The sequence below is a fragment of the Meleagris gallopavo genome, chromosome 1, assembly GCF_905368555.1.
Source record: "Meleagris gallopavo chromosome 1, MGAL_WU_HG_1.1, whole genome shotgun sequence".
NCBI classification, from domain to species: domain Eukaryota; kingdom Metazoa; phylum Chordata; class Aves; order Galliformes; family Phasianidae; genus Meleagris; species Meleagris gallopavo.
The window spans coordinates 46,849,802-46,869,740 of NC_139404.1; the positions used below are offsets into that span (position 1 = coordinate 46,849,802).

A 19,939-nucleotide genomic window follows, 5' to 3' on the forward strand; every position below is an offset into this window, starting at 1 on the left:
TCCAACCGTTAACAGGATGGTGTAAAGCTGGTAGTCTAAGAAATCTGGTGGAACTGTTGCTGAAAAATTGATTTAGATTTGAAAAAAGTATGGCTTTTGCCATCAATCTTCACAAATCAAAATGTAAAAAATCTTTTGAAGGACACTAGGCTCAAGGGAAAAAACAAACAGGAGATAGATTTAAAAGCACAGTGAATGTTTCATTCTAGATGTCCCCTATATGTCAAAAGTCACCTTTCTCTTTACAGTAATTGCTCTTAAACTGCAATTATTTTTGAGACATTTTTTGTCTGCCAGTGGCATCAGGATCAAGATTAATCCAGAAGGCTGCTATCACTTAATGTACAGTGAGAGTTTTTGTTGCCCGAAGGTGACATGACTGGGTTTCTACAGCAGTCCCTCGCTGAACTGGTTTTTGAGAAGAAATCTAGAGCTGTCCGTAGGGAACAGAAAGACATGGTATATAGAAATGCCAAAATATGTCTTAGGTTCTCGTTTTGTGTTTTTGGGGCTTAACATGACTTGTAAGGATTGCAATGTATTTAATGCATTACACTTATGATCAAATTGTGATGATTTGCATCTGCAATATCCTCTTGGCCATGGATTATTTGGGTCTTCTCCTGCAGAACAAAACTGTGTGGGGCTGCACTCCTTGCAGGCAGTTCCAGGAGAGATTCCATGATTCTGGAAAGGACAATTCCCTTCTTCACCCTCCCCTGGTACAAAGGCTCCAAGCCCTTTCATTGACTACTTGCTTTCTTTGCTGTCCAGCTTAGCTCATCTTTGCAGTGAGTGGAGCATTGGTGCTGTGTGTCCTGGATTAAATGTATTTTAATTGTGGTAGCGGCCTCACAAATAGAGCTAGATGAATTATCTCAGAGCTCAGACTTTATTGAAAAAGATGTTTTGGTTTATGACTCTCTGGGCTCAAATTAAATCCAACTTTATTCATTGCATACATACATATTTGTTTCTTGCCATTTCAGACTGGTAGTAAAGTGATGTTGGAAATGAAGTTTAATAAAGCTTGACCTGAGAAAATATTGTTCCTGAGGTAGCCACATTGGCTGAAACCTCTGTCAGCCAATTAGTTGTGTCTCTATGTTTAAAGTCTTATCTAATTTACAAAGCTCTCTTTTATCCACAAGAAACTTTTCTACTTATACATGAGAGCTTTTGAGAGAAGCTCCAAAAGTGCCTGGTAGGCAAAACAATTTAGAGATCTGTTTCTTTTATCTTGGACATTTTCAAGGTAAAGCACTTTCCTTAGGTACGGCCTGTTTGTTACTGTTAATGGCCTCAGATAGATATTTCTTTTTACAAGTAGGATTGACACCCTGTTCTGAAGTCTGCATTGCCAAGCATGAATAGAAGAACACTGAGCTTACTTTTTTAATAACCATCTTTTACACCTGTTTAAAATTTAAAACTTTGCAAAAAGAGAGCCTCCATAATGAAAATGAAGGCGGAAGAAGAAAATGGAGACATGTAAATGTGGAAACTATAATTCTACATTATTATTTCAATTTAGTTGCCTTTATAGACTAGTTATGAAGATATAATAATATAGGATTTTTACACTCATATAATTCTATACATAAGAAGTAGAAGTATATTGTTTTTTTATATCTTAGTCTCAAAAGTAACATACCTGTCACTCAGTATACACCATTTCCAATGTAGAAAAGTTAAGGGTATGAATTTAGATATAGACAGGTTTTAAAATGAATTTACTGGAAAATCATCTCCCATGTAAGTTTGTAAAACTCATCCATCTAATTTTAGTTTATTTTCTTTTTACATTTATAGCTTAATTGTTTTAGGTTCAGAAGTAGTCATTGTTTTTTGAAAGCAGCAAGTTTATTTGCTTGGCTTATAATAGCTAAATTCTAATTAATATATTTTTCTTCACTATTAGCATTCTTCTCTTTTGTTCTTTTTGTGTATGTGTGTGTCAGGAAAATAACATGAAAAATTTTTAATCAGTCTAATGTAATCTCTTTTATTCAGGCCATTCCCTTTAAAATGTCCTTTTAAATAAGACACAATGGACCCTAATAGCATTTCTGTTATTCTACTAAGTGTTCAAATCTGATTTTATTAATTACAAAATATCAATAAAAATACAGTTTTGTAATGAATTATTCGTTTATTTAAAAAAAAAAAAAAGAGTCTAAAGAGGCTATCCACTTTGAGGAGAAAGCTATTCAGGCATGTTTACATGCATCACTTTTTCTGATTTGTTTGTAATGTGGGTATACAAGACTGTTTTGAATATAGATTTTAATTTGATGGTCTGGTGAGGGTTTAGGACTTGAAGTTATTTTTATGGAGTGAACGGATTTGACCTGGGAGCCCCATCATCAAGTAACACCACACATTTTCCAGTTAAGGACTCTGCTCATTATTTTGACCAGGAAGTGAAAAGCAAAAGGAAGTTTTTCCTTTTCTTGCAATCCTGTTTGTTAAGAAGAAATGTATAAAAATTTCCTTGGAGACTGGTAGAATCATATGGAAAATATTTATATTTATTTTTTCATAATACTGAATATTTGTCAACCAGCTCAAAGCTATATGTTCTCTCTCTAAAGGTTTTTCTTAGGATCATTTTCTTCATCAAGTCTGTTTGTTTGGAATTTTTACTTCTCCTGGACACAAGCTAAAGAAATTGATACCTCTTTGCAGCAATCTGATATTATATGATGCTGGTAGGACAGCCACACTGCAAAGATTTTCTGTTAGTAATAAAGTTGAGTAACAACCAGCAAATTTTCTATCCAATGCTACCTTCATAAATGGTCATTAACATAGATTAGGCTCTGCAAAATGTTTTAGAGAAGGAAAGAGGAAAATATTTTTAAAATATGAAAAAATTTCATTAAAACATTTTCAAAATTAAGTTTGTGATATTGAAGTGCCATGCTCATTGATAAGAAATGCTTAATTTTACAAAAGATAAAACAGGGGAAAAAAAAGACAACACAATGTTTTAAATACCTTCATAGTCCAGAAATATTCCAAAACTTGTTATTTTGTGTGGACTATGATTTTTGAAATTTCGTTGAAATTTTTCAAGTGTTTACCTATACATTTTTTGAAATCTTGTTCAATTTATTTCATTTTCATATGTTATTCAGTTTTGTGTTGAAACATAATGTAGTTCTATCAAATGTCATCAAAGGTGATCACTGAAAAGTAGGACTGCGTACCTAGCAAACTGCTTTGTTTACTGATTTTGTTCTTATTTTTTGTCGTAGATTACCTATTTAATATAAAAGAAAACCAGATTTTGTAAACCCTTACTAAGAATCCTGATGCAGAAAAGAACTGACAAAAGAGTTTGTAGTTATGTTCACTCTGCAAGCATTTTATTTCTCATGACTACTGGAAAGTGCAGTTAAATAAGTTGTCTAGGACATGGTGCTAGACCTGCAATTTGGTGCAGATCTCATCAGGTTGAACATGGAAGTGTACGAGTTTTTATTCTCTCATATTCAGAGATTTCAAGTTGCCCTGTGGATGCCCCATTCCTGGAGATTTCAAAGCCGGGTTGTATGGGGCCCTGGGCAACTTGATCTGGTATGTGGCAGCACTGCCCACAGCAGAGGGTTGGAACCAAGTGAGCTTAAGGCCATTTCCAACCCAAGCCATTCTATGATTGTCACACATCCTAAAAATTTGCAATGGAAGCATGAATATGTTTCAAGCTTTTATGAATACTTAGAATTTTGATTTTTTAAAAAGTGTATATGCACCTCTGTAAACATCTGAAAAACATTCTTGTTAACTCAATCGGTAGAGTCTCCAAGCTTTGTCAGCAAGCTACTAGGAAGATGCAAAAGCATAGTTCTGTTACACTGTTACTCTTGATCCCCAGCCTCTTGTAAATTGAATTGTTCTGAATTAAGTGTTTTTAATGCTAGATGTAATTCTAATGCCATTAACCTCTTGATTTTTGTAATTTTAATGCTCTTAACCACTTAATTTTGGTCTTGAAGGCCGCAGAAACTGAAGATCTCTGAAATTCATTTTAATTGTAAGTAAAATAATATTATATTCCATACTAAGTACTGCATACAAATAATGTTCAAAATATCCTAAAATTATCTCTAAAGGAAATTGAATGTTTTGAAAAACATGCTTTAAGTACCATTTTTTGCCTGAACTATCTTTATCAAATTTTTTATCAAATAATTCCTTATTGCTTTATTGAATTTAGACTGATGAATGCAAAAAAAAAAAAAAAAAAAAAAAAAAAAAAAAGGAGGGTGGATGAAAGTTTAATTTTTCCTGAATCAGGAACATCTCTTCACTGCTGCCTTCTTGCCAGAAATTATTACATTAATGTTTATACAGAAGCATGATGTAGGGCTTTTATCCCAAACTATCACATTCCTTCCAGTCCCACACCCCATCTCCTGAAAATCCCAGTCCAATATAAGATGGGATCTCTGGACCCATATTAGTTGAATGTGTTTCTTTTGGGAAGGTGATATACTTTGGTCTTTTTACATTCACCTGGGGATATTGTAAGCATTAAAAAAAATCTTATGTGCTAAGAAGTCCTATTTTAGCAAAAGATTAAGCAGAAAATACATCAAACGCCATTTCTAGGCTATACTTAACACTTAAAGGTCTTTCTGCTTTAGTCACAATCTCAGCCACACTAGGGGAACTAAGGAATTCTTGACTGTTCTACTCCCACTTCATGACTCCCAGCAACAGCTTTCCCTGTGGAGTACTTTCAGCTTGCTTCATGTCCCTGCCTTTTCTCCAAGGTTTCTCTCTTTCAAACATGCCCACAACTCTTCCAGATCCTGTTCCCTAGCAGGAATGCAAGGATTATACCACCTATACCAATGATAGCTCAGTCCTCATCACTGATCTTTGTTGTTCTGACACTCACTTCGGAAATTTGAGTTTCCCTTGCCAATGTAGCCTCTACTTGTTAACTCAGCCATAATAAAATTGTTGAGCTTCACACCTTTTTGTAGCAGCTAGATCCAAGAAGTAGTTGTGGTGAGCACAGAACTACTCTTTCAGGTCTGTGGGTTTTAAAAGGAAGGGAGTGTTGCCACTATTTTCTCTGTGAATTGTCATCCCCCTTCTCTTTTTTTTTCCTTCTTTTTTTTCCTACTACTTGCTTCATGCTATATTCATGTTTCTTAGTGTATTGTCTCTTAAGATGAAACATTATTTCCAGGATCTTGTATTATCGCATCTTCCAGGGTAGAGTGAAGTTGAACAATGCCAAATAAGACAGGTTTGATTTTACAATGTTTTAAGAGCTGCATGATCCTCTGGCAAATTGTAATAGAGGAGACAGGGGAGTGCCCACAGCAGCAAGGGCAGGACAGATAGACACTGCCAATAGTATTTCCAACCTTGTCCTTAGAAGCACAGAATTATACAATATCCTGAGTGGGGAGGGACCCATAAGTATCATGGAGTCACAGAACCACTCAAAAATCAGACCGTATGTCTGAGAGCATTTTCCAGACACTCTTTGAATGCCATCAGTTTGGTGATGTGACCACTGCCCTGGGGAACCTGTCCCAGTGCCTCACCACCTTCTAGTGAAGGATCTTTTCCTGAAAGCCTTCCTTGCCAAATCACTCTAATGTTTTGGTACTATGCAGCTTGATTTATTTTTTTATTCTTTGCTATATCTGACCTAAGTGTCATTTGATACGATTTAATCCAGTTATTTCTAACCTTATTCAGAAGATTATTCAGAGCAATTCATTCCCTTCCTAGTCACAACTGCCTATTTTAAAAATGATACCGTTATCTACTTAGCAATTTCTTCTTCATTTTGAATTATCCCAGCTCTTTACATTTTTTCCTCTAGTCTAGTTGCCCGAAACTCATGATCATTTTTATTGTTCTGCTCTGATCTTTTTTAATTGATCCATATTGGCAGTTCATGGAATTTTATGTTTATTTTATACACGGCTCCTTCAGCTTCTATTTACCTTCTCATACGGAAATTTTTAAAAATACAGATATCTGTCATTTCTTATGCTTCAGAGGCTACATTTGGTAAAGTTCTGAGGTCAGAAATACCTCCTTCATACGTCTGTTAGATTTATGGTGCAGTTAGAGGGCTATTGGCAGGACAAGTACCCTTCTGTGATTGTATGAGGGAATCTGCAGAGAGAAAAGTGACTGACAAGAAGGAGGCAAGCCTTAAGACAGAGAGATGGGATCCTGCAGGAGAAAACAAATTTATCAGTGGGAGAAATTTCTCAGATATATATGTGTAAAGGTAGAAAGAGAGCTGTTTTAGAATATCATGCTGTAAGTATTGGGGTTTGTTTTTTTCTTTTCCTCTTTGAAAAGCAGCATGGCAATTGTAGACAGTACTGCAATGAGATTATTGTAGGGAAGAAATTAAGCAGTTTTGTTGCTGAGATAATAGCACACCCTTCAGTAACTACTAGCAAGAACATAGATAAGTATGTGCCATATAATTTTAATACCATTTATTTCCTAGCCAATTCACTGCTATGTTCTCATATTTGAAAGAGATCTTGCCTGAGTATATATGTGTTTGTACAGAAATAAATGTGATGTCTCTATAAAGTTACATGAAATGATTCAAAACACAATATTCCTTCACTACCTCTACTGCACATATTAGAACTTCTATATTTTAAATATCAGGAAGGATAACCTGTGGTGTATGAATAATTATAATTCCTTAGGTGGTGATATTTTGAAAAAAGTGTTCTGTAGTTTGGATGATTTCTAATGTCTAGTACTGTAGCTCTAATGGAATTTTTCCCCGGTTTTAAAATATCTTTTCTAGGATTCCTTGGGGCCGGCCTGTTTTGTTTTTAAGCACATTCCTCTCAAAAATGTTTGAATTATAATTTATAGAACCCTGACCATATGAGCCATATTAAATTTTTTCAGAGATCTTATCTAATGGAATTGTAATTTTCCAGCCAAGAAAACTTTGTTATAGAAGAAAAGTTCTAATTATAGTGCTTTTATGAAGTATATAGAAAGAATGGGATTATTAAGTGAAGTGGGATTTTGTCTTATTTTTCTTTTCAATTTGCATTTTTACTATTTCCCACACAAGAGAATAAAATTGATTGCTGTAAGCTTACCAAATGCATTAGTTTCAGAGGTACAATACGTGAGAATTTCAATTCCACTCCGAAGTTTTATACTGAATAGAAGTATCTGAATAGTGCTGCAGAGCTAGAAAATGCTTTGATGACTTCTGTTCCACATTTGGAATGTGAAGGCTCTGCTGCAGCCCTTAGTGACTCAGCCCCTCTATGGAAAGGGAGCAAAATAAAAGATTCCAGAAACCTTTACAGTTTTAATTCTCTCAATAGATAACAAAGATGTTTGCAGTTTCCTAAGCTGAACAATCTGCCTTTTGCTAGGTGAGGACTCTTAAGTGGAATGAACATTTCTTAATCAATGGAAAAAGATGTTACTATATATTAAGTGAAGTTCTTCATTACAGTGGTTACCATGGAGCAAGTGAATTTGGAGGGGAGAATCTTTGTCAGTGTATGTGCTACACAAGACCTTATTTTTGTCAAGTTATAGGAACCTCAAATTTCAGTATCATTCAGCAAACACTTTTAGGATAGTTTCATTGCATTGCACATATGCAATCAGACCAAAACTAACATCTCACTTGGTGACACTGGCATTCAAGCAAAGGAAGGCTTGCTTTCCATAACATCTCACTGTATATTCATGTTAGAGACCTGAACTAGGCAAGCAAATCATCCTTGTCTTCAACCACTTTTATCTGAACCATTAAAATACTGAGCTCCATCTCGTGCTGCTTTGCCTTCCCATGTCATACAGAAAGAACCTTATGCCAACAGGCATATTGTGAAAGGCAAGATCTCTTTAACATTGGGCTAAAGTTAGGTGTTTGCTTTGTTAGTACATTGTGCCATGAAGAGATGTTTTATTATAACAAATTAGAACAGACCAGAGTAAAATCATAATTTGTCCTTGTTATATATTGGCCCTGTTTCATTTAAAACACGTCTAGCAAGTGAAGGGATTTGTCTAGAAATGCATAAAGGATCTAGTATTCCCCTTCTTTGTTTAGAGATACTGTAACATATTTGAATTTCATCTTTTGGCTCCAGTTAAGTTCTAATTATGCTACCTTTGTTTAAGAAGCTTTTATTTTTTTTCTGTTTTCAAATTTTAACATCAGATGATCTCATTATATATGCATGTCAAACTACTATGAACCTAGCTTAGCAGAGACAAATAAAAAATCATGTAGACTATCAATTATTACTAATTTCCTCTCTGTAGTAGACTAAAATTTCATTTTCCTGATCAACCTGAAAATGTGATGTGGTGAAGCCTGCACATTAGAATGGATTAACTTTGAATTGTTGTTGTTTTATATATTTAATTTTTTTTGTAGGAAGTCTTGCACAGTCTGAACATGGTTTGGAATATGGAAAAAGGCAAATCTACCTAAGTGTAGCAATCTGAATTGTGACCTGAATAGTGTTAATCAAATCTATTTTCACCATCATATTTTGCTTTGGAAAAAACTTCCCTTTGGTGGAGTAATGATGTCATATCTGGAGAGACAGATATCCTGCTATATGCTTTTGTGGATTTCCAAAACGACTTGTTAAATTGTTTACAACCTTTCCATTTATCAGATAATGTATCTATAGTAAGACTACAGAGTGCAGTCAATGAGAAATTCACTATGGCTCTCTTATTAAAGGATATACATTTTTTTTTTTTGCATAATGGTAAAGAATGGGGACATAGCTTACTCAGTATCTCTGCCAGACATAATGGAATAGTACTGCAGCACTGAGTTAAGCAGTGTGGAATGACTTAGCAGAAGAGAGTTCCTCAGACTTCTTCCAGATCTAGTACTACTAGAGGTAAGATAGATAAAGCACAGAAAACTGGGATGTGAACTGGGACAGCAGGCATCTGAATTACCCAAACTCTTAGTATTTATAACTGGTAACAACTGTTAATGATTGATGCTCTTCACAGGCATCTTTCCCCCTCATTTAACTGGATCTTGTGTTTTATTTGGTGACTTTTCTTTACCTGTTAGGTATAAGGAGTTGCTGTCAGTGTGTTCTGAGACCTTCCCTGTCCTACAGAATAGAGGAAGGCAGCAGTATGAGGGTCTACGTGTCCTGAACAGTCAGGTTTTGCTAAGTTAGTTAGCTTTGTCACTGCAAGTTAGAGTCACATCAGCATGGTGTGGCACCTGACCAAATCAGGCCTGATGACTGGTACATGCAAACACTTCTGCATCCATGCGGAAGATCAGTAATGGCCTTTCTGTCCAGAGTGGCCATGGTGCCCAGGGAGATTGCAAGGTGTCCATCTGCAGAAATATTCCCATAACCCACTGTGGTTTGAGCAGGCGTTTGGACTTCCAGAAGGCCTTTGCAACCTCAATTATTCTATGCTACGACAAGCACCTTGTTCATTCCTCTAGGCTATTTGTATACAAAAGCTATAATAAGCCTGCCTGCATGCTCTGTGTGTTTCAGTAATTGCTAAGTTTGTGAAATTAACTATTGGACAAAAAATAAATTGTCTTTTTCTTGCCAAAGCAGTGTTTCTCCAACAAGTCTCTAAAAGCAAATATGAATATTTGATAGACATTTCATTAAGTGTAAGCACTTTTTTACTTCAAAAAATGACAAATGAGATGTATAAATGTACTGGGAAAATATTGTTTTTGTATTTTACAGTTAGGATAAATCACAGTGGAAGCTGCTTGATAAGATGTAGTTCAATTGTATGATGTATTTTTCACAGCCTGTGATGCTAAAAGTAAAAAATTGTACTTAAGGGACATTTCTTGGCTAGTAATACAGTCAAAAAGATTTTATGATCTTAAACATCACTGTATAAAATATTAACATTTTTCATCTGAAATTACAGTGTATAGCTGATACCTCATATACACAGACAATATCAAACAATGTTTTTGTAAGTAAAAATGCATTCTTCTCATTGTTTTTATCTATCTGCATTTTTAAACATGCAAGTAATTATTTTCACGTTTATATATCTTCTCATCCAGAAGAATTAAAATCTGCATCCTGTCATCTATCTGTCAGATTAAATTTATATGATTAGCTATTTTGTCATATAAATCTTATCCACATGGGTCAAACTTGTACTCAGTATATAGTAAAAGAATTATCAGGAAATGTTTTATCATTGTCTCACAGTCAGTTCAACCTATTCCATTAACGTGATGACGTGCAGGTATTTTTAATCCTTTCTTTAGGAAATGGAGTCCAAGTCAGAGAATACTGTTTCCCTGCTAGATTTACTACATTTAAGTTACTTTACTGGGACATTCATGCTTTCCACCTCAAGTGAATATTGGTGACATTTTTTTAGGATTAACAGCATACTTTCTCATGTTGATGCAGAGGGATTTGTATCTCTTTACTGCAGACTGTAAGGTCATTGTTGCACATTAAACTTTAGCAGTGTCATAGTATTACATTTTTCTTCTGCTCAAGTAAACCACCCTGTTCTTTAAGTTACCCTTCCACTCATACATTCTATCTACATGAAGGGACATCTGCAAACATTTCCCCTTGTTACTAATTCCATGTCAGCTGCTGCCAAAAATTAAGCACTGTGACAATGACACCTGCTCTGAGTTGGATTAGATGACACACTGCCCAAATGCTGGCAGTAGCCAGCCACCTGCTTGTATTACTAACTCCACTGAAGCTGAACCTCTGGAAATATTTTGCTAAGCAAAGATAAAGCTTTACCCAGCATCAAATTTTCATACAAAAATCACAGTAAATGGTAACCTCTTCCCAGTGGCTCCATGTACAGTTATTCAATATTTTATATGTCAGCGTCCTCCTATGTCAAAATTGTTTTATTAACAGCTTTCTATTTATTAGTTAGGGCTTTATTTCTTGAATCTTACTTTCACCTTTACTGCTTTTGTCCTATGGGTTCTCCTAAGTCCAAAGCTTCTTAACATGTTGAAATGTGAGCAGTATATTCCTCTTTTCCATCACACCTGTGCTGTGATTGAAAGGATACATTTGAAAGACACTGGCACTATTATTTAGTGGATTTCTTTGATCCATGAATGTAGAAGTTAATGCATTTGCGTGTGTAATATTTTCTCTCAAACAGAACGTATATTGAGAGTACGTACTCAGTGGTGAGGTATGCACTTCTGAAAAGTACTGGCAGAACATTATCGCTGCTTGTCCAGTTCTATGGAATTACCTTTGTTAATTTATATTTATTTTGGTTTTGCAGAGGAAGGATGATTTAATCAGCTACAATTTGCTGGCTTTTGTTTTCATCCACTTAATTCAGTCCACATGGCAAATCAGTCTGTGCTGTTAATATACTACAGTCATTTTCAAAAGCAGTAGAACCTGCAACGGTTACTATTTACTGCTCTGCACTAAGACACCATATGGAGTTTGATTATAGGCAGAATTGTTATTAAAGGACAGATGTTGATTTTCTCTACTGGCTTCTTATCTGATGTTTTGCAAGTAACTACAGCACTATTCCTATTATTTCTTTTTTTTTTTTTTTAGTTACCTTGCTAGGTCTTCCTAATTTAGGCAAGAATTGAGTGTAGTTGCTGGATCTGTTCCAAAATCTTTGTATCTTATTTTACTTTAAAAAGTGGGAAAATTCCCAGTCTTTAGTATTTTTTTCTTAAATGATGACAGGGAAAAGGTGTTTGTAATCAATTCTGATTTCTTTTCCTTTTACATCTTTTCTCTATAGATAAGCATACACTAATTAGAGCATTGGTTTTTACAGTTGTCTGCCTTGTAGCCTCAAGACAAATAAACAATTACACCACCCAATTGGAGACACTGTAATTATATCTTTCTTCAAGGTTATCTCCTGTGAATCTCTTTTTCTACTTTCTTTTTAACCTAAAAAATACTGTATTAATGAGAATCCTACAGTTGTTTTTGTCTTAAAATGACTTGACAACATTAGTAATGAATTTTAAAATTTTTATTTGTTAGAAAAGAATTTGCAAGAAAGTATTTGAATAAGAACCAATCTCCAGCCCTGATCCTAGAAGGCAGTCTACAAATACTGTAAAATGTAGGCTTTTCAAGAGACGTTCAAAGTCAGCACAATTTTGCTTCCGTTCAGACTAACAATGATAACTTCAGAAAGAGCAGAGTCAGGTCAGTAGTGAATACATATTTTCAAATCCTGCCATCAAAAGAACTTAGAATGCCTGCAGAAATACATGTGAGTTTGTTAGCCAGAACTTAAATTCAGCAGCAGTTTAACAACACTGTTTCTAGACATGAAAGCCTGCTTTCAGAAGATCAAGAACCTGATGTTTCTTTACAAGTTTTCCTTGGCCTAACTGATGGCCCAAAGAAATTGCTTATGCTTTTGGAGTTATGTAAATGGCCTTTACATTACATCTCCCATTATTTTTTCAGTGATACTGGAGAAGAATGCTTAGTTTTTAAGCACATTTGTAGTTGATTTGTTTTCTTTGGGAATACAGTGTCTCTACAGACTTAGTGATAAAAGACAAAGGTGGTCTTGTCAGAAGGAAGAAATAGCCATTTCTACCTATAATATGCAGTCCTATGGCATTACCTCTACTGTCATATTGGCAGCGATAATACCGTGATAAAAGTGATTTATCAGTGAACACAGAAAGGGTGAGAATTAGTTAATCTCTTATACTGAAATGCAGACCATGGAAACATCTACTTGTAGTTATTAAATATTGGTCTAGTATCTTCAGGAATACTGTAGTTCCAGATCAACTGAAAAAGGAGGTGAGTGAGCAGGGAGAAGAAGGACAGAAAAATTACAGCTTGTTAAAAATAGTAGATTGATGACACCACAGAATGGCACTCTTTGTATATTGACTCTGTGACCCAGGTTCTGGTGATTTGAATTCTATCCTATGAGACATTGTCATATTTTGAAAATGAGGATTCAATAAAACTAAATATACCTTGCTAGTGTGTTTAATTAGATTATTTTTTTTTTAATGCATTCTTGTAAGAAACAAGTTGCTTTATAAGGCCTTCTTTGCATGTTCTTTGAATGTTCTCTAATTTCCAGTGTAAAAACTTGTATTTTTTCAACCAGCATTTCTCTGGAGAAGTGTATAGTTTTACCATAGAAAATATTTTTTTCTCAACCAGTTACAGTAAGTGGCTTGCCCAGAGAGGTTGTGAAATCTTTTCCCATGGAGATATTTAGAACTCAACAGGACAAGCCCTTGAGCAAATGATTAAAATTGACCCTGCTTTAGGTAAAGAGTGAGCACAGATGACCTCTAGAGGGGACCTCAATTAATCAGTGGTTCTCTGATTATAATAAAGTCTCTTGTCACACACTGTGCATGTTCTTCCTCAAGAAGTCTGAAATGACCAATTTATGTGAATGTTGGTGGCTTGGCAATTATCATAAGTGATAACTGATGATATTGGTGTCATGAGTCAAAGCCAAACACGTGCTCCATTTTAAAGTTTGCAAAGTTTTATATTTCATTTTCTGCTCCCTTTATTGCTGTGTTAGTTTTTATTTCTTTATCATCTAGATGTCACTTTCTAGCAGATGTCTCATGTCAATAAACAGTTTTCTTGTTTACATTTCCAAGCTGAGCAATGTTAACATTGATTTTTGTTTGCATATTCCTATAATGTGAAACTGTGTTTATTTCTCCAAACTTTTTAATGAGCCAAGTCTGTAAGTCAGTTATAAAAGAACAGTGTTCCTCTTAGTGGAACATTAAGAAGCCAAAGGATACTAAGGGGTCTAAATACTAATATAACAAAGACGGTTTAGCAGATTCTATTCACTGAAGTATTTTTATAACTAAGATAGACCTATTGATATTTTCTCTAAGATGCTTTGATTTGCAATTTTCTCCTTAGATTAGGTAAATGTGACACTGCATTAAATTACTCTTTTGTATGGATTGTTCTTTTAGTTCCAATCTTGCTTATCTCAGTCTTTCCATATGCTTTCTTTTATAAACATGTAACATAAGGAAACTCAAGTGGATTTGCATATTCATAATTTAGCATCATCATCTCTTCTGAAAATAACTGAGCCTTGCAAATGCATACTTGTTAGATCTTCTGCGGGTGAAATTGATAAAACAGTATTACAATATCCTGATTTAAAAACTAATCTATATCTTTAAAGATCTGTATTAGTTTTTCTCACAAGTATTTGGAATCTTTTCATGTTTCTGTGTGAAAATATGTAACATATAAGAAATCAAATTTAGTTAAATATAGGTTTCACTTGTGAAATAGCTGTTACTGTGACTGTTATACTTTGTATGGCTTAAATTACAGTGTGCTGGAAAATGTATATGACATTCATCAGTAAATTTACAGACTGTTTTCAATCAATTTCCTCAATTTCTCAACTACTGTTGGTGTGTCAGGGCCTTACTAGCAGCTTCTTTGGTGTAGTTTGGTTTTCATCCGTTGTTTATGAAAAAAATTGCCAGTCCTCTGCTGACTTAACCTTAACCTCTTTGGGAGTAGTTTGCAGGAAATTTTTAGAGCAGAAGTGCATAGTCTTGGTTGCGTGCTATCTACTGCTGAAGTCTCAGACTTAAGAATCCTCAATAAGCTTTAATAACTAAGAATGAATGTGAGGAGCATTTAATATAGTACAAAGTCTAAAAGACTAGGAAATAATTCCCTATACTCTAACTAGTCCTTAAACTAACAAATTTCCTGCCTGACTTTCTCAGTCCTCACATTTTCCTTCTCTCATACTCTGTACACCTTCACTTATTTCCTGGGTATTCCTTGAATTCAGCCTGTCTTAGTTGTCCCTGTTAGTGTGATCCATTTAGTTGTTGTAAGCTGCACAAAATGCAGCTTTATGACAACATCATTGATTTTCACTAGAATTTGTACAATTCCTCTTCCAATATTAATATGTGAATGTCTGTGTTCTCAATAAAAGCAGTTTCAGCCAATGCTGTTGTAGTTTTCCTTAAAAGCACTATTTCTCCTCCTGAGAGCAAATAAACCTACATTTTTCCCCTTCTCTAAACTGCATGTTCTTTGCTCATTGCCTGACAGGCAATGAGCCTATTAGATAACTGTTTGAATGTGAATATGCTATGTAAAGCTCTCTTGAAAATACATACAACCCATAGGAAAGAAAATAGTACAGAGAAAAGAGAAAATAGTACAGAGAAAAGATCTCCTTGCTGCAATCATGACCCTAAACCGTCATTGACTCCTGACAATAAATCTGTGCTGGAGGTGGCATCAGACATCCTTTTCCTGCTGGCTTTAGTTGCAATATTCAAATTCTTGGAGCCAAGAGTGAGAATGGAACCCATGACTCTATCTGTTGAATTTCATTATATGTCCATGTCGTTAAATTTTTCTTAATTGCCAGATGTGTCTCTATTATACAACTCAAAAAGAGACATCTGTGTCATGATGAGCACAGAAATCAGGTTAATTAGCAGAACCAGATCCAAAGTTGCCATTTTAGTTTTAGCTGAAGCTCAGGACCGACTTTTTTCCCACCCCGCACTTGGGTAACCCATAACTCCAAGTTAACCTCCCATCCATGCCATCTTTTCCATATGAAGGAAATGCTTGTACAGGCTGGAAGGAAGTCAGAACGTGGTTCTCAGAAAACCAGAAGGAAAATAAGTTGACAGCATTTCAATAGAAGAACACATGCTTTGGGAAGAGTCAGGAAGTGGGAGGGCTGTCACAAGACAATAGATATTTATTTCTTATCTGAAGAATTAAGCCCTGGTGGCTGTTTTCTTTTTCTTTTGCAGTCATCTCTAACAAACAGTGACATCATCTTTGTGAAGTTGCATGCCCCTTGGGAGGTCCTGGGCAAATACGCTGAACTAATGAATGTAAGAATGCCGTTCAGGTAGGTGTAGTTGTATTTTGTCTTCACACTTTACTGTAAAACTAAAGTAAAAAATAACAGCAGAATGCACATGGAAAGCTTGCCTATATGATACCACACACTCTTAGGAAATATAAATGGAGTGTCATACATACCGTATTCATTGTTCTTTCTTGTTAATGTCTGCCTGCGATTTCAGAGTATTGGTTTGAAATTAAGGTGAGCTGTAGCAGTGCAGCTGTTTTCATGGGGTATTCTATCCTTAGGCCCTTTAACCCCTTCACTGCTGGAGCCCCCTGCATACTTGTGCGCTGCTGTTTTTTAAATGGACATTTCATTGAAATCAATGGGAGGTCAAGAAGATCCAGGTACGTAAGGCAGCACAGAAGTGCATGTCTGTTGGACGTATCTGATATGTTCAGCACCTGTAAAATTTCTGCTTGTATAATGCATAAGTTCAGAAATGCAGATTATAAATACGTAACACTTCTAGTAGGAGCACAATTCAGGCTGTAAGTGCTTTGCCTGTGGAGAAAATAAATTTGATTGAATATCACTGACAACCAAATTAATTTCACATCATCATTCAGATTATTTTGGCCATTTTAAAATATTATTTGCATGTTGGACTATGGAATTTTTTGTGTAAAATATCAATTTTACTGTGCTCGCTATCAGACCTGTTAGAATAGCTTGAAGACTTCAACTCAAACTGACCAAAACCCATGAACTGAGAGGACTTGATTATTCTTTTAATTAGCAGGGTTTGCAGTTGCTTAATTCCATTTATTTTAATGGAATTACTCCTGAGCAAGATAAAGATCAGACCCAGAATATATAGCTAGTGAGTTGATGTTTTTTGCAGGATTTCTATTCCTATTTTCTTCTTGCTTAAGGACAAAAAAATGCCTCTAGTATGACACAATCTCTGTAATGTTAAGAACATTCTAGGAAAAGTGGATATGAGGTAAGGACTAAATTGCAGGCTTAAATATTAATATATGAATTGGATTTTCTTTTTTTTGTTTGTTTCCATAGCAAATCTTCAACAGCTCTTTCTTGAGCTTTTACTGTTAAAGAGAAAAATGCAAAGGCTATTACAAGTCATTACAAGATGTTCATGCTCTTTTTTAAAAACCATTCTAGCCATAGAAACAATTGACTAGGCTAAAAGTGTACTTTCTCAGCATTTCTTGGCATTCCTTGAGATTAATCTGCCCCAGTAAGAGGATTAGATCTCATGATTAAGAAATACAACAGGAACTCATATTTTAGTTGCCATGAGCAGTTTGTTCTTTTCTGGTCCCAAGTCCCATTTTTGAGATCCATTTCTCAGCAGATAGAAAATTAGGTGCCATACAAATTATATATAAAGATGTGCTTCATGACCACATCTTCATTCTTTTCATATCCACAGAGAGATAATTATTACTGTCCTGTTAGGCTGGAATAGTCCAAGGTCCACACATCAGTGAATAAAATCCTGCTTCAAAATGGTGGTCCCAAAAAGTGGATACCTCTGAATATTTGAAGAAAAATCAAGAAGCAGATGGCATCATCAGTAACACTTACTTTTGACCTTTGCTGCTGCTTAATAGGGCAAGAGATACAGCACTACTTTGTGGAAGATTTGGCCAAAGGAGTCTGTGATATCTTTAGTGACGGCCACAGTTATGGTCACAGTTGTGGTGTAATAGGCACCTGTGAGGAGAACAAGAGCTGCGGAGTGGGGCAGAAGGTGGACATCCCATTCTGTATCTAGATAGGATGCTTAGGAGCCGCTGCCCTGGGTGATGTGAACCTTACAAGGCCCATAGGAAAGCAGATCATAAAATCATAGAATCATAGAATCACCAAGGTTGGAAAAGACCTACAAGATCATCCAGTCCAACTGTCCACCCACCACCAACAGTTTTTACTAAACCATGTCCCTCACCGCAATGTCTAAACATTCCTTGAATACCTCCAGGACTGATGACTCCCCCACCTCCCTGGGCAACCCATTCCAGTGCCTGACCACTCTTTCAGAAAAGTAGTATTTCCTAACATGGCAAGATGACAAGATCAAGAGTCTGTGATCATCATGCATCTGATTGTGAACCTTGCCTGCTCATCTTGTTCCCCATGTACACCCCCACACAGCTTATTGCACTGACAAATAAAAATCAGCAATGCCTATAAAAGGGGCAGAGGGATTGGCTATATCCTGGGGTGGGTTCTGAATACATACCCAATTACTTATGTAATCTATATTGTTTCAAAGGATGATGCTCCATCAGTAAACACTGGTCCACGTTGGCACTGCATGTGTTACTGGCATATTGCAGCATGAGGCACAATTTCCGTGGCTTTTCTAAATGACTCTCCCTACATTTTATCAAATGCAGTTTTGGTAACTCACTGGTGGATTTGAGATACACAGAGGATAATTTATCCATCTTTGTATTGGTCCTGCAAAATTACTACTACTGTTTATGGATTTCTTGGAAATAGATACATCTTTGAGTCCCTGTCTTTCACACATGACAAGTAACAGAAAAAGAGAAGACAATGAGAAAACGATGACCTCCTTGCAATTCAAATGCCATCAGAGCCTGTGTGGCTTCCTGTGACAGTTCTGTAATCTCTCTTTTAGTCTCTTCCTCCACCTCTTACAGGCTTCTGTCTTCAATCTCCTTTCCTTCCTTGCTAGTTCATACTGTAACTGACGATGGGTTTTCTTCTCGACTGGCTTCATTTTTGCTGTTCTTCCAGGAGAAAAATCTATTACCTGCACCGCCGATACAAGTTCATGAATAGGTGAGTACAACTCTTTTGCTAGCTCAGTTTATGTTAATTTGGATCACTAAAATAATGGCTAAGGTCAAGCTGGAAGTAAAAGGTTATTAGTAGTGTTTCTAGGAAGGTAGGAGGGTGCAATTACATGCTAGGACATCTGCAAAAACAGATAAAGCAGAATTACACTTTAAAGGCATTTGCCATGCAAAAGAGGCAATTCATTTTACCAGTGTTGCCTTTTCTAATAATAAGGAGATATTTTTGGATTGATGGAGACATTTAAGAAAGAATAAGTGCGTTACTGCAAACTCTTATCTATTTATTTTCATGTCATTCATTTGGAAGTTTTGGGGGGATTAAAATACCACAGGTACTGCTTTTTTCATTTCCATGCACCTGGCTTGCTTGTTACAGTAAATGACGTTATTTATTTATTGCTTCTTCTGTGAGGATGCTTAGTACCTTGTTGGTAGATAGGAATGCAATAAACCATATCCTTCACTGGTGTGAAGCTACTGAGCTTGAGAAATGAGTACTTTTGAAGAACCTCAGAAGTCCTTTCACTTACTTATTAAATAGCTTAAGGTTATATTTGATCTATTTTGTGCCTGACTTTATGAAATAAAAACTTCCGGTGTGCATTTTTTTTCTGATACCTCAGACAATTGAATGAAAATGTCTCCAAAGAGCCTCAAAAATGTACAAGTTTGGCAAAGACCAACTCATATTTTGGCATTTAATGCTGCAGTGCTGTTGATGCAGTTTTCAAAAGGGTCTAGATTGACTGTCTCACTCTGAGATCAGTGGAAAGACTCACATGAACTTCTGAGGGAGAAGAATTAGATTTGAAAAATCTGCATATTGGAGAAAACAGCTGTATCACTCTGCAGATAATGTCACTAGATGAACTTACATGGGAAAATGAATTATGTATTATCGCTTTGCTGCATGAGCATATTAAAAAACCTTTTATATATTAAATCCCATCATACTGTGTTGATGACTTGAGAGTACCAGCACTGATCTCAAATTATGGTATGTGCTTCTTTTACACTGGTAAACACCCAGTAGGCTCTTTGTGGAGTTAAGACATTTTACGCAGTTGGCATCAGCTAGTAAACAAAGCCTATTCTTAAGTTGGTCAGTGTTCCCTCATTTGCAGTCGCTACTTTTCACTGAGTACATATCGCCTGCTAACTTCAGATTTTATTTGGATTTTAGTTAAGACATGACTGCTTTCACTACAGCAGTAGATTAAAAG

The 19,939-nt window shown here is 35.6% G+C and overlaps 1 protein-coding gene across 2 annotated transcripts in view; it reads left to right on the plus strand.

Annotated features, from left to right (window-relative positions):
• The window catches only part of ANO4 (anoctamin 4), a 116,985-nt gene that overhangs the window by 33,857 nt on the left and 63,189 nt on the right, over window positions 1-19,939 (plus strand). For both annotated transcript variants that reach the window (XM_085223913.1, XM_085223916.1), the window contains 3 exons: window positions 15,821-15,921; window positions 16,167-16,268; window positions 18,655-18,699. In XM_085223913.1, coding sequence (XP_085080039.1) covers window positions 15,821-15,921; window positions 16,167-16,268; window positions 18,655-18,699 — 248 coding nt within the window. The remainder of the gene's footprint in view (window positions 1-15,820; window positions 15,922-16,166; window positions 16,269-18,654; window positions 18,700-19,939) is intronic.